This window comes from Oncorhynchus masou, unplaced genomic scaffold (assembly GCF_036934945.1).
Source record: "Oncorhynchus masou masou isolate Uvic2021 unplaced genomic scaffold, UVic_Omas_1.1 unplaced_scaffold_7463, whole genome shotgun sequence".
NCBI classification, from domain to species: Eukaryota; Metazoa; Chordata; class Actinopteri; order Salmoniformes; family Salmonidae; genus Oncorhynchus; species Oncorhynchus masou.
Genome location: NW_027013922.1, coordinates 1 through 14,817, shown reverse-complemented (window position 1 = coordinate 14,817; position 14,817 = coordinate 1). Strand labels below are relative to the sequence as shown.

Here is a 14,817-nt window from a genome sequence, read left to right as displayed (position 1 = left end):
ACACAGTTAGACAAAAGACCTCTGAATGAGTTAGTCTAAGCAAAGAGTAAAATGATTGATGTGTAATAATGTGATTGTGTATGTGATTGACTCTTCATAAATTAACAAGAGAAAATTGACAAGGGGGACTTACAGAGCTTGGAGAGGAAACATCCAGTGGATGAGCGGGCACATGAGACATGGCTTCAGTTCATGTCAGGAGATAGTTGACAATGGTAGTGGAGTGGTCATAACCTCTTAATCAGGGAACAGGAGGGGACATACCTGTAAATACAAATAGCCGATACATTCCATTACAGCTGCGCCGTCATAGGTTTGGACAACAAGTTTCTCTATGAAGTTAAACTCAGACATCTCAAGTCAAACACAGACTGCGGCGCATCTCGCCCACTTGACACATCAAAGTAGCCCAAGAAAACTCCTGATTAAATCCCTGATCATCCACATACCTGACCATAACTGACAACTGCAAGCAGACTGGTGGCACCATAGGTCCCAGAGTGGTGGGGCAATTTTTACCCCCTGGGGCCTGGAGTTTATCCTTATATGTTAACTTAACTAGGAAAACTCTGGACCCTATAAGGTATGCCAGTGGTTAATTAGTTGTAAAAAGGGTTCTATATGGGCTATGATGGGACCAGTTTTTCCTAATCAGGTCACATGGTTTTAAAAAAACTCCTGGCCCTGGGGGGGATGAAAACCCTGTCAAACAGCAGCTACCTTACATGTGTTCATATGCATTATATTTAGACTAGATTAGTAGGGGGATTTCCTCTACCCAGACAAATAGACAACTGGGCTGAGCTTGCTTTATGCATGTTTTCATCATGTAGGCCTATGCAACTGTAGGCCTTATAAAACATTTACTCACATCTATCATTGCTATTATGTTGATTGATTAATACCAGTTAATAAGCCTAGCCAGCCCAGTTTTGAATATAAACTAAATTTGATCACATTTTCTCCTGACACAAAAATGGACTATAAATACATAATGTTACCAATCAGTTTATCCTGACCAGATGGACAAGGGGATATAGGCTGTATGCAGCTTCTCTTATTAGGAGCCTACAGTTGATCATACTGAAATATAGTCTCGTTTTCATCCTATACAGCATGTCCGATTTCTAGCGTTTAGGTGTAGCCTAGGCTGCTGCAACATTTATGTCATGAGTTTTTGCTTGTGTCTGTCCGGAGTGATTATGTTATCATCTTTGCTAAATAAATACCGGAGGAAAGAGGAAAGCTTACTTGAGCGCACGCGAAAACAATGCGCTGTTGCGCTGTCAACCTCTCTCTTTAATCGAAATGTTTATGGGATGATGCGATGAAGCTATCAAATCATTCTGAATTGTTTTCTACATCCTAGAAAAGAGTCGAACGTTCGATATGTTCAGCAAGTAAAGCATCGTAACGTGCAATTACCTCTGCAAGCTCCTTGTAGTTGCCCTTGTTGGCGGGAATTTCCCCTCTCGTCATGTCCTCTATCGATGCAGCTTTTTCCCCAGACGCTTGAATGTCTGCATTTATATGATCCCTGCTTTTGTTTTGCCGTTTAGCTGAACGATCGATGTTCTTCAGGTCACTGTACCCACCTTTCCACCAAGGCTCAGACTTTCCCCAAAGCAGGCAAGGCCAGCAACACAGGCAGCTTGATGAAAGGCTCCCTGTTACCAGCATTACTTTTGATACCAGTTGGTATTGAACGCCGTCATCTTGTCATCAGTTTCATGAGGATCTCAGGCAGAGGTCGACCCTCCCTTTTCCGTGTACCCAAGAGAATGAAAGGGGTTCTTCGACAAAGTCCACAAACTGCACACCTCGCGCTGGTAGATAGCTGGCTACTGAAGTTAACGAGGCTAACTTTTAAAAATGTTAAATCAATTGCACATAAAAATTAAGTTCTAAAACCAAGAAAACAATTTGTCTCCTGTCATTTGACAACAACAAAAAATTGGATTAAATAAAATCGCAAAAATGCTCAACTATCACTGTTCAATCTTAATCTCTATCTGACAATGTCAGCAAGTTTCTCAACACATAGAATCCCCATAATTCTCGGTGGCACAATCCCAATACAACACACTATGTATCTCATCATAAAAGCTTTGATCTGTTGGAGGACTTCCTCCGGAAGTGGTCATAATTACCATGTATGTCTACGGAAGGGGGTGAGGCCTATGAGCCTCCTAGGTTTTGTATTGAAGTCAGAGGAGGATGGAAGCTAGCTGTCCTCCGGCTACACCATGGTGCTACCCCAGACAGTGCTTTTGAAGTTACTGTAGACCATTGCAAAACAGTGTATTTTAATCAATTATTTGGTGACATATGAATATATTTAGTATAGTTTTATCTAAAAAGTACAGCTTGAATGTTTCTAATGTTTGCATCTTTATGAAATGTCACCGAAGATGGTCCTCTCCTTCCTTCTCTGAGGAGCCTCCACTGGTACACACACACACAATGGTGCTTTGTATATAACAGCTACATTCCCCTTCTCCAATACACTCAGTCCAGCTGGCCAAATAGGACCACATGTCCATAATAAGGGGTTGATCAAGAACAGCAACAACCAGGCTAAGAGATGGACCCACCCTATACCCCAATCCACCCCCTTTATACACTGATCGCAGCTGACCAAACAGCCCACCCCGACCCCCTGCACATACGTCTAAATCACTGTTCTGTAAACACCTCAACACTGTGGTTTTCAGTAGAGTTTGTATTCATTCCACTTCTCCTTTCACTGTCCACTTCGGAAAGCCATGTTCATTGGGGGTTAGAGGACAGACTATCACAATGTACATTTTTTTTTGTGGTCTTACCCTCAAAAGCATAATACCTGCATTGTAGAAAGTCTATAGCCTTTTAACAGTTTGCCCTAGAATCAAACCACACCACAGACCACACCTACAGATTAAACAGGACACTAATTCTGTTCTCTATGATTCCAACAAGCTAATTGTTGCAGTATTGTACATTAAATGATTATTATCCAATGTTGTATTTTTTTATTCACTTTACATTTTGTTGTAATCAGTACATATAACCAGTTTTTGAAGTACTATCTATAACATTGTCATAAATGTTGGATGCTTTTATTTTGCTAGCAGATATCAAAGGGAACAGAATATTTCAAATGTTTTGATAAAAGGAGTATTTATTTTGCGATTAACATTTTTTTTAAGTAGTTTTAACATTCACACTTTTCAGTAATGGACTATGTATTGACAGAGGAAGAGATGAGTCTGGGCCAAGAATCATGACATTTTGTATCAAAAATCTAATTACTATGTTTTTGTTTTGCAATGTCATTTTGCGTTTCAAAATTCTCAAAAAGTGCTCAAGTGTTTTTCATGTCTATGCACTGTGATAGAAATTAAATAAGGCTTTTTATCCAAAATCCAAAGCATTGCAGCTCACTGAATTAACCGGTGTATGACCCTGGTGAGGAGTTTCCTAAGGTGACATGTACTGTGCCATCACTCTCAAGGTCATCAACATTTATTAAAAAAACAAATGCTACATTGTTTTTCCAAACTGATTTATTTGTAAATCAAAAATAAAATGTTGACATAAGTCTTTTTTACAGCAACAAAATAGGTTCAGTCATTCACCCAAAGTGTATATTCGGCATTGATTGAAGTCAGTGTGACAATAATAAACATGAACAATTCTGACAGTTAACGTTACAAATCTTATCCTATACTGAACTCGTTGGCTAGTATACTGCACGGCATATAGACCATTAGGTGCAATTAATCTCATACCTTTGTATTTGTTTACGAGGCCTTATGACCATGTAAAAATCATTGTATACTCTACAACCTCATCACTATATGCTGAAACCTACCTTGAGATATGACCTTTTAAATCAATTAGAGAATAGTGCAAAGTTCAAGTTGCATATCTCGTGTTCCGGACCCATTGTACATAGCGTTCTCAAGTTAAGTGCTTGTATTGTTCACACACATCTTTTATCCACCCTACATGTAATTAATAGACACTCAACTACTATAGTCTATATTCTGACATGATTTCTCAGTTTTGTAGTAAGATGGTCCTAAGATTACTCAAGGGGACAGAAATTCAGCAAACCACTTCCTATGCACAGCAATTAAATTAAAGGCAACTTCAATTTTAAAAAATGGATAGGTATAATCTGCATTTATGGGCGTACTTTAAGTATGGTATAAACACATTTAGAATGGAAAGGGTACACCAGATATGAGTTCCCCGAGTTGTCAGATTCCAAAGAATAAACATATAGGCCTAAAAGATATTTACATTTTTCAACTTCATTTTGCATTTTATTTCCTCAGTGACAAACATTTAAGAAAACACCATTTTACTCTTACGCACACAGATAAATAAATTGTTCCATTAAAACAGTAGTTCCCAAACTTTGATGGGATGCAGAAAAGAGAACGGACCTATACATTTTTCAATAATAGCCTATAATCTTTGAGAATTTACAATCAACAAAATAAAAGCTAGACAATCAGGCCACCACTGATGTTATGTTTGTGCATAAGAACACCAGCCATGTCAAAATGCATAGAATTGCAGGAAATTGGTTTTAAAATTGCAAAAATGTTATTTCAGCTCCATGGCAGGATGTGGAATTGCAGGGGATGAGCTTTGAAACGGCAAAACACAGCTCAATTGGTGGGTCATAAAGCAAAAACGTTGTGAGAACCCCTGCATCAAAACAATACAAAATAGCTCATTCGAAAAAAACATGCGGAATAAAGGTCTGCCAGCTCATTGCTAAATCCTCAAACTCATTTGCAGTAGTTCATAACAACTATACTCCAGTTTACACATTCACATTCATGAGGGCTTCCTATTAGAAAAGATGACAATGAACGGATGATTAGCACTGCTGGTGGAGAAAAGACAAATCTGCATGAAAACATTTAAACAAAAATAGTGGAGAGTGGGGTAAGTTGAGCCAAAGAGGTAAATTGAGCCACCCTTGTTTCTAGGAAACTATACACAAAATGTTATAATTTGACCAAATATCTAGGAAGAGGTGTCATTCATGGAGTCTGAAGGAAGAAACCATTTAGAAAAAGTTAAGTAAAAAAATAAAAAATAAAAAAAAGATTTTCACCAAGTCAAATTAATTTCTGTTATAGAGGTTTCATGATGCTTGTATCTAAAGCAAAGTAGATAATTTTAAGATTATTCTATACATCAGCATGAAAGTGCTTTATTGTATGTGTGTGTGCTAATATAATCAAAATGTTTGTCTTGGGGTAAAAGTTGAACCAATGGCAAGTTGAGCAAATTGAAGTGTTTTCATCCCAGGCATAATGCAAGGCATTATCGCTGGGATATGAGGTAACAGGGCCTGGCCAATGTTTAAAAAAAAAAATATATATATATATATATATATATATAAACTACAAAGTGTTTGAACGTAAGTGCTGAACGGAAAAAATGGCTCAACTTACCTCACTCTCCCGTAAGCAAAACTATACACAACATGGTCGCTAAAACACTTCCTGACACAAGGTGCATTGAATTACTCACTGGCAGCAAGCATAACTTGTTCCCAACTGGCCTACCTGGTTAAATAAAGGTGACATTTTAAAAATAAAAGTCCACTGATATGGTTAGTTTGAAGGCCCTAAAACAATTGGCATCTGCTTTGTTCACAAGCAATCGCTGATTAAACCTAAGACAATGGGAGTGTAGTGAACATACACACAAAGGGCTTCATTTAGAAAATCTTTTCACTCTTCAAATAAAAATCTTCAGGAAGATTCAGCAGCCCAAAAATGCATCCTGTCACGTGTCTACTTAATCTAAAGCAATGCTAATGTGATCACATAGTAATCATGATCCTGTAAGGCACACCTCTCTCACTGGAGGACTTCTGTACAGCTAACAATAGACACACAGATTCAAAATATGGTTTTTGTTAATCAATAGAATTACAGCAATTGTCGAGAATTCCTAATGATCGAAAAACAGTGAATCATTTGCTGAATATAACAGGCTATTTTTCCATCAGTAGAAGAAGTAGTCCAGTAGAATTAGTTAGACTGTTTCTATAGATAATTTCCTATTGGTCCCCTCTACTTGAAATGAGTATTTTCTCAGTCAGTTACAAAAACAAACGTGCTTCAACATTATTAGGGAACATATGATTACCCTGTATTTGGAAAACTCTGAACATAATCCCCCGTGGATAACACCATTTGGGATGTTTCTGGGATAAGAAGAGCAAAGCAGCCACTACAAAGTACATGTCAACAGTCTCTCTGAGAACATTAGGCTGACAACTAGGCCCAAACTCTGACTATTAAAAACAAAACACTGTTTGAGTGAGAAGTAGGGATTGGTTTAAAGCCGAAAAAGAAAATTCCTTAAATGTACCTACTACAGTAGCTATATGCTGGTCAATCGTACTTCGAAACAATGTTGAGGCAGGTTGCTTAGGATGCAAACCTTCCCAAACAGCCTAATTCATTCTTTTAGAGGTGCTTCCACAATAATGTGATTTGAGCCGCATACAAGGTCATGTATTGCTACTTACAAGCAGTGGTGTAAAGTACTTAAAAATACTTAAGTACTACTTAAGAAGTATCTGTACTTTACTATTTATATTTTTGACAAATTTTACGTCACTACATTCCTAAAGAAAATAATGTACATTTTACTCCCTACATTTTCCCTGACACCCAAAAGTACTCGTTACATTTTGAATGCTTAGCAGGACAGAAAAATGGTCAAATTCACACACTTATCAAAAGAACAACCCTGGTTATCTCTACTGCCTCTGATCTGGCGGACTCACAAAACACAAATGATGTCTCAGTGTTGGAGTGTCCCCCTGGCTACTGATGAAGAAAAAATGCAATTGTGCCATCTGGTTTGCTTAATAAGTCATTTGAAATCATTTATACTCTTACTTTTGAATACTTAAGTTTATTTAAAAACCAAATACTTTTAGACTTTTACTTGAGTCATTTCTATGAAGGTATCTTTCCACCGCTGCTTACAAGACCATTAGGGTTGATCGAGTGAGCTTTTTTAAAATCTTGTAGTAATGTATGTGGGCCCTGCCTGTAATTCTTTAAAAACATTGAGAAAAAAATATGTATTCCATAATAACATCCTTTTGGTGAACTGAATACACGTTGGATATAACGGATAAGGCACTAAGGGCTGAGAACAGTGACTGTTCACTAACACTGGTAAACTACACTCCCCCAACACATCCAACGAAGTGTCATGAGGTCTCAACTCACCTCTTAAGTCTCATCTGTCCTTGTGCAGTCGTGTGGAAACCGTAGTAGAGATTCCCAGACCGTTTAGATCACTCCAAGTCAGTGTAGGGGGTTTAGGTGTTGATGTAAAGATGACACAATGTTCAAGGGATAGTTGAGGATTTTGGCAAGGAGACCCTTTATCTACTTCCACACAGTCAGATGAACTCATGGATACCATTTGTATGTCTCTGCATCCAGTATGAAGGAAGTTCAAGGTAGTTTCGCGATCCAATGCCAACTAGCGTTAGCTAGCGCAATGACAGGAATTCTACATGAACAACTTGCATGCTAGCTGTTCCGATAGACTTCCAGTCATTACGCTAACGGTAGTTAGCAATTTGGCTAACGCTAGGTAGCAAATTCCTTTAAATTGCATGTAGATACATAAAAATGGTCTCCACGAGTTAATCTGACTCTGGGGAAGTAGATAAAGAGCTTCATTGCCAACATTCCGGAATATCCCTTTCAGGCCTTCACGTTGTTCCCATTGGACAGAGGTTCCGTCTCCGAGGGGTTTGATGGTACGGTACATAGCTCAGTGGGCGTGGCCTGGTCGGTGTCCCCTCCACCTCCTGCCGATTGGTTCCTGTAGTGGCGAATGATGACCAAGGCAGCACAGCCCAGGTAGATAACCGTCAGCAAGGCAAAGTAGAAGAAGTAGACCAGGAACTATTGGAGAACAGAACAGCACTCATTAGAAAACATATGGTGTTCCCATATGGGTGACGTCAGCTTGCAGGAAGTCGTCTGAGCGTGGTTGTAGTCAGAGTGTGTGTGACTGACCTGGGAGTGCACGTCTAGTCCCAGACCCTTCTTGTCAGAGACGATGAGGGTGATGATGGACTTCAGAACGGTCGCCAGGAAAGTGTTGACCCCAAACACCAGGGCACACAGCTCCTTGGTGAGCGAGGAGGCGATCTGGAAACTACAAACACCACAACAGGATAGTCAGCAAATTAAATGTACAGCCTAAAGTAAGAAAGACGTGACTGTTCTATTTGACAATGCATTCATACACTGTACACGCCTGAACATGAAAATCCCCAAAATCCCATTATATGTATACAACAACGTTAAATAAAAGTAGACCTAAGGAAACGTACATGGCGATGGGCACGAGGAACTGGTAGAAACCCTTGAAGAGGGAGTAGGCCACATAGCAGACCCAGATGTTGCTGGTGGTCCCCATGAGGAGCAGCAGGCCAGCCTGTAGAGCCGTGATGACGCCGATCACCAGCTCAGACCACACGTTCCAGCGGATCTTCACGAAGCCCGCTGCAAACGACGTGATCGCACCTTGGATCAGAGTTAACGAGGTGGAGTTAGTCGAAGAAGATAAGCTGACTAAGTTCATGACTGAGTAGGTGATTAAGGCTTGGGGGAACTTCATTTAATAAATGCTGTGTGTGTGTGTGTGGACTCATGGTCACAGTTTGACATTATCATATCAAGGCAAACAGAGGGGATTGCTGGTTCAGTAAGCCTTTATGTTATTATTATGCATAAATAAAATAATTCTACTAAATGACTATGGGGAGCAGCACATTGTCTGGCGTCATCTCCCTGTGTGATCAACATCTAAACCATTGTCTTCTTCCACACCTTTCAACAGAACGTGACTGTTTAGTCTGCTATTGTCTCACCACATTCTACTTCATGGGAATTCCTCTTTCTAGATTGATGGGCTTTGTATGTCTCCTGTCCTTGTCAGCTGTTGAGGTCATGTCATTTCAGTCATAATTAAATCATTGGAGAGGGGTCAGTCTAAAACAGTGTTTCCCAACGGTGCACTTTTTGTTGTGGCCCCAGACAAGCACACTTGATTCTACTCGTCAACTATTCATCAACTATTGAATCAGGCGAGTTAGCCTGGGGCTACAACAACATGTTGTTGGGGGTACTGGAGGACTGGAGATGGGAAACCCTGGTCTAAGACAAACTTATTGACCTGACGTTACGTGATGCCGGAGAACTCATTTGACTGAGAAAATATGTACCTTGAAGCATGTTGCCATGGTGCTCTCACTACTACCTCTGCCAACTGCTGTAGGGGTGTTAATATTTTGTAGGAATCATTGACTTGGAGAACACAGGCTCCAACCCTGTCAGACAGTAAAGACCCAGGTGAATGCTACATATTGGTTATTAAAACACTTGTATACCTGGCTTTGGAGGGCCTTTGTACCCAGACTAAAACCTAGGGAAATGGATCCCTCACCCAGTAGTGTGGAGACAGCCTCCACCCCTCCGTTGTAGACGTGTTTGTTCTCCGTGGCGGGGTACACCTTGTTCCACAGGACATGGATGTACAACAGCACCAGGTAGTAGCCAGCGGAGTTGAACACCCACCACAGGCTCCACAGTCTCAGGCTGGGCCTCCGCGGCACGTTCCTCAGCTCCTTCAGCATCTGAATAAACACTGAGTCCCTCCAGGAGGAACCAGAGCTGAGAGGGGCCAGGGAGGGCGTGTCACCTGAACCCAAGCCCGCTTCGCCCTGCTTCATCCTGGCCAGCTCTGACTGGGCGGCAGCCTGCTCCTGGAGGTTCCTCTGGGCAGCGTGGTGGGCCCTGTTGAAGAACAGGGACCTCTTGGGCCAGGGCAGGCAGCAGGAGAGCACCAGGCCGAAGGACACCAAGGCCAAGGAGACAGCACTGAGCGTGGCGAAGGAGAGCCTGCCCACGGATATCAGCACCTGGCCCAGCACCGAGCTGGCAAACACCCCCATGAGGACACAAGAGCGCGAGTAGCTGGCCACACGTTGGTAGAGCTCTGGGGTGACCAGGGAGAATATATAGGAGGAGTAAGCCACGCGTGCTGCCATGGTGATGCCATAGAAGAACTCCATGAACTGCATCTCTAAGAGCGAGGAGCCCAGGAGGAGGAGGAGCCAGATGGCCACGTGGCTGAGGCTGGAGAGGACCAGGACGGGCTTGTAACGCAGGACGTCTGTCAGGAGGAAGACTGGCACCAGCACCGCCATGTAGGAGTAAGACAGGATCGGGTTGATCTCATTTGTCACCTGGAGGAAGAGAATTGCAGTTATGAGAGGGGGAGACCACATAGAAGAGACAGAGGACTCTGTGGAATCCAATTATCCTTGTAAAAAGTTGTTGTAGCTGAAGGCTCTATAAATGTGCAGGCAGGTGTTCTCAAATTGCGTATTTAGGCTAGTTTCCTGAGTCATCGAACACTGACAAATGCACATGCCTCATATGCTGTTCAGAATAACCTTGTCGCTGTGCTGACACCTTTGCCAACGCAACAACGTTAATCCCCCTCTACAGGAAATGAGGGGAGCAAAAACCTTCACTGATCCCCTTCATTTGAACTAATGCTACATTGTAGGCAAGGACACCTTCCAATGAGGCTGCAGACGTCAGGCCATTAGGTTCATTAGTTGATAGTGAGCCAGACAAGCCTACAGTAACCAATCAGAAAGAGAGACTGCCCTAATTTGTAGGAATGTGAACTTTGACCATACTGAGGAGGGGTTACTGCACTCACACTGTGATAGCCTTATTACAGTCCAGTGGGTTCCATGACTAAGGAACACTGGTTCAATTATTTTAGGATTGAGTGGTTGTAGTTCAAGCTCCTAGTATAAATTCAGATGGAACATGTGTCGGCTGATATAGCTTATATCAGGGTTGTCCTTCTACGTGTCATACAAGGCTATAGCCTCCAGCGCAGGACATTGCCTTTCATATCCCTCAAAATCAATTGGGCCTCAGGTTGAACTGACATGCCCTGGCCTTTAAATATATATATATATTTTATTTTTTTACATTTAACCTTTATTTAACTAGGCAAGTCAGTTAAATAAAGGTTCAATAAAAAAATAAAAAAATAAAAATTCAGTAGAAGACCGATAGCAATAGTTGACACGACTAACAATATACTTGTTTACTAAGCAAGAGTGAAGATAAGTTTCTCAATCCTTCCTACTAGTTATTGAAAATTATTGAATTCACATAGTAATCAAAATGCTAACGTGCAATATCCATATTGCAAGAGATCCATATTACAAGCAATATTTTGAAACGTGTAATGGACGTTTTTGTAGTTTCCACCATTTTTTTCTCCTCTTGCGGCTGCTTCCCACCAAGCGGTGCAGTTCCTCCTCCTTGCTGTTAGATTCACTGTAAGTTCGCATGCTATTCTGTTAGGTCAATGCAGTCAACTAATCGTTCCAACAAGAACGATGCCGCTTTCCACTTTGGTTCTTAATAGCGATGGGGACAAAATCTAAACAGTTACATATCGGGATATTATTTGTGACTATATATATCATATATATCATACCACTGACAATATCACCCCCCCCCCCCCAAAAAAAATGCGATGTTCTCCATCTTCTATTTAAATAGGGAGCCAATTTGTTTTCAGCACTTTTATTTCCATGACTGATCAAAACTCATTTTCTCATGGCTCTCTCTTGTCCCTCTGCAGCAGACATATAGTGAGCAATATGTTTGGAACATCGAATCGCAATGAAATCACAGTATTGAATTGCAATACATATTGTATCGGCACCGTGATAATATTGTATTGTGAGGTCCCTGGCAATTCCCAGCCCTACTTTGTAATATAAGTTATTTAATTTCTATGATTCCAACAGTTCACCCAAGTATTTTGATCTTTAACATCAAATTGCAACATTTGGTAAGATTTTTTTTCTCTCAACTCGATTATTCGCCCACATTGTGCAGCCCTATCTCCTACACATCTACCCACCCTTAAAAACTGTGGTCAACTTAAGAGACACACACACGGATAGTTGAATACACAAACTGCACTCTCACGCAAAACACACCACACCAACATTCCAAACTGTTATAGGGGGATGACTGTGCATCACTGACCTGTTCCCTGGTGAAGTTCTTCTCCATGCTGAGCAGGTTTGGTGTTATAAAGGGCTCCCCAGGCTTCAGCTGCACCATAAACCCATAGAAACACAGGAACACCACCGACAACTCCCAGGTCCGGGCGGTCTTGGTCTGGCCGTCTGAGGGGTCCTCAGGTGGGGGAAGAGCCATCTCAGGGTCAGGCTCTCCAGGGGAGGTCTCCTTCAAGTCCAGTGCAGCCTCTTCCTCCACAGCCCTGTCCCCACTCACCATAGCGTCTTTGCCCACCATGGTAGTGGCCTGACAGTGGACACTGGGGTCCCAAGTCTACCTCTGACTGTATCAAATGACTAAGTGGTATTGCTATAGTGAAGAGGCTTGCTATAGGATTTTTCATAGAAACCAGAGAGTAGGGCCTAAACCACCAATTCAGATGTTCTAAGCAGACAATGAGTAGAGATTCCTGTTAGCACTCTTCCATTACAAGTTCCACAAAGGATCCAGTGTTAAACATTAGAGGGGGTGAGAGGGAAACCTTTCACAATGACGAACATGGAGTTAAAGTGCTACCTGCAGCCATTTTCATACTCTATGCATGAGAGGTCAACCTTTGCTCCATTCCATGGAGTAACAATGATTGAAAGCAAGCTAGTTTACAGCTGGACTTCTGGTCTGTGTGAACCTGTAAAATACAATAATGTTTGCAAATAGTAACTCAAAGTTTGTTTTCTGACAAAGTGCTTTATTCTTCATTATTTTGTGGGATGGTGCTCAACCAAACTCCCTATGTCCAAAGCTGTCCTTTCCCATCAAATCACACGTATTATAGTAACAACCATGGTAAACAACGACCCTAACAGATCTGAGCTGTCAGGTAACGAGTATTATTTGGGTGCAGTCAGTGTGTGATAACGTTGTTGTTCTCTGTTGGACTGATTTATTAACTTGGGGTTGACACACTCCAAAAAAATAGATTCACAACGAACGACTTGTGTAACGTTTACCATGGTTAGAAAGCTTTGTAATTGCAATGCTGCATGCGTGAGACCAGACATAGTTACTTTAAAAAGTATTCGCTAAAACAGGGGTGCAACTTCTGCACGCATGGCTGGCACGAGCCATATTCAATGTTAGCTAACTAGTTACGTTAGCTAACCAGATTCCAGTCTGGAATACCTAACGTTGGTTAGCTAAAGGTAGCTAAGCTTGTCTGGAAGAGGTAGGAGCTTATTTTAATAAACCCCTTGCTAGTGAACAATGTCAGAGAGCTCGCTACAGCTAAAATCAAATAGCCTATACAATTTAGCTAACAGCCTACAGTAGCTGACACTATCTAGCTAATGTTAGCTCCATCATGCGAGTTAATATTATCTTATTGCGGGGAACATTGGTGAACTTGTTAGCTAGCTGAAGTTGACACCAATAATTGGGTTTTAAACAATGTAAATACAACTTTGTACATTGACAAGGAAAGTAGGTAAAACCTACCTCTAAATTCTTCCCCGACTGAACTCGTGTGCGCGCTGTTGTTCAGTCGAATGCATTTCAGAGCAACTGAGTCTGTGAGATTTTGCAAGGAACTATGGGGGCTGTAGTTTCTGTTGATTGACCGGGGATAATCCAAAATGCACCTTAAAAGGTATTTATCAATTAACATTAGTATATCACTCAATGATCAGTACTTTTCACTGGTTTAAATATCAATGGCCAATAGGCTACATAATGTATTCCAATATATTAGGACATAATATCACATGAACATTTAACGAATAAAGACAAACACCCTACACAAAACATAGAGCATTCTACTGAGCAAGCAACTGAACATTGCCCCATGGATAATCATTGGACGTGAACAGTCGCGCGCTGTGAAATGAGGGAGTTCTATTTTCCTGGCCCGGGTTGAACTGAGAAATGGCGCCCTCATGTCATCTGGGGAAGGCTGGGAGGAAGGAGCTCCCTTCTCAAATCAAACAGCAATCTGCCCCCTCGACCAATCGTCCCGAAACATACAACATCTCCTTTCCATAAAAATACATGTTTGAATGTTCAAACTAGTTTTAATTGGGAAGGCAGATAAAGCGTTTTTATCGCAATCACGTTTGCATAGAATCCGACTCATCACTAATCCGATTTATCACTCCACGTCCTTAATTACTACACTTTTGTTTAGAACCGGCTAACACCCTTCTGGCTGCCCTGTTCCAAAATGAATGCAATCACCTTCACCCGATACAAACTCCTCTCATCTGGGTAACCCGAGCTAGATAAACGAATCCCCTCAGTGTGAACGTCCATATTAAATCTTTGGAGAGTAGGCTACATGTCGGCGTTACAATGTAACTGAATAAAGAAACGTTGTTATAGTATGAGGAGAACACGTATGAGAATGTTTGTAAACTTTCTTTTCGCGTCACGTGTGAGCTTTTATATACAGATTTGGAATACGTCTAGCAGTATGAATATGCTTGAAAACGCCTGCAACATCATAAACAAACTTCAGCAAACATTTGCAATCTGAGTTTGACCTTTGGTGCTATAAATGAGGGCATAGCAATGGAGTGGTGACTGACTATCCAGTGTGCATGTTACGTAATCCTATTGTGCATTTGCCTACTTATTTTTCAAACTGGGTTCTTTTATGGGATTTGGTAGGGTATTTATAACATATTTACTACTCATATAAATA

General features: G+C 41.2%; 1 protein-coding gene across 2 annotated transcripts; it reads right to left on the bottom strand.

Annotated features, from left to right (window-relative positions):
* Window positions 1-3,131: 3,131 nt before the first annotated feature.
* On the bottom strand, window positions 3,132-13,693 carry LOC135537293 (reduced folate transporter-like). 2 transcript variants are annotated; one of them, XM_064963485.1, is made up of 6 exons: window positions 13,617-13,693; window positions 12,147-12,810; window positions 9,502-10,303; window positions 8,387-8,579; window positions 8,067-8,208; window positions 3,132-7,952 (listed from the first exon to the last, which is right to left on the bottom strand). In XM_064963485.1, exons 2-6 carry the CDS (start codon window positions 12,417-12,419, stop codon window positions 7,749-7,751), a joined length of 1,614 nt encoding a protein of 537 aa, XP_064819557.1. In that variant the 5' UTR covers window positions 12,420-12,810; window positions 13,617-13,693; the 3' UTR covers window positions 3,132-7,748. The 2 variants fall into 2 exon arrangements, with proteins under 2 accessions (XP_064819557.1, XP_064819558.1); XM_064963486.1 differs by lacking the exon at window positions 13,617-13,693 and having other exon boundaries at window positions 12,147-13,610.
* Window positions 13,694-14,817: the final 1,124 nt, after the last annotated feature.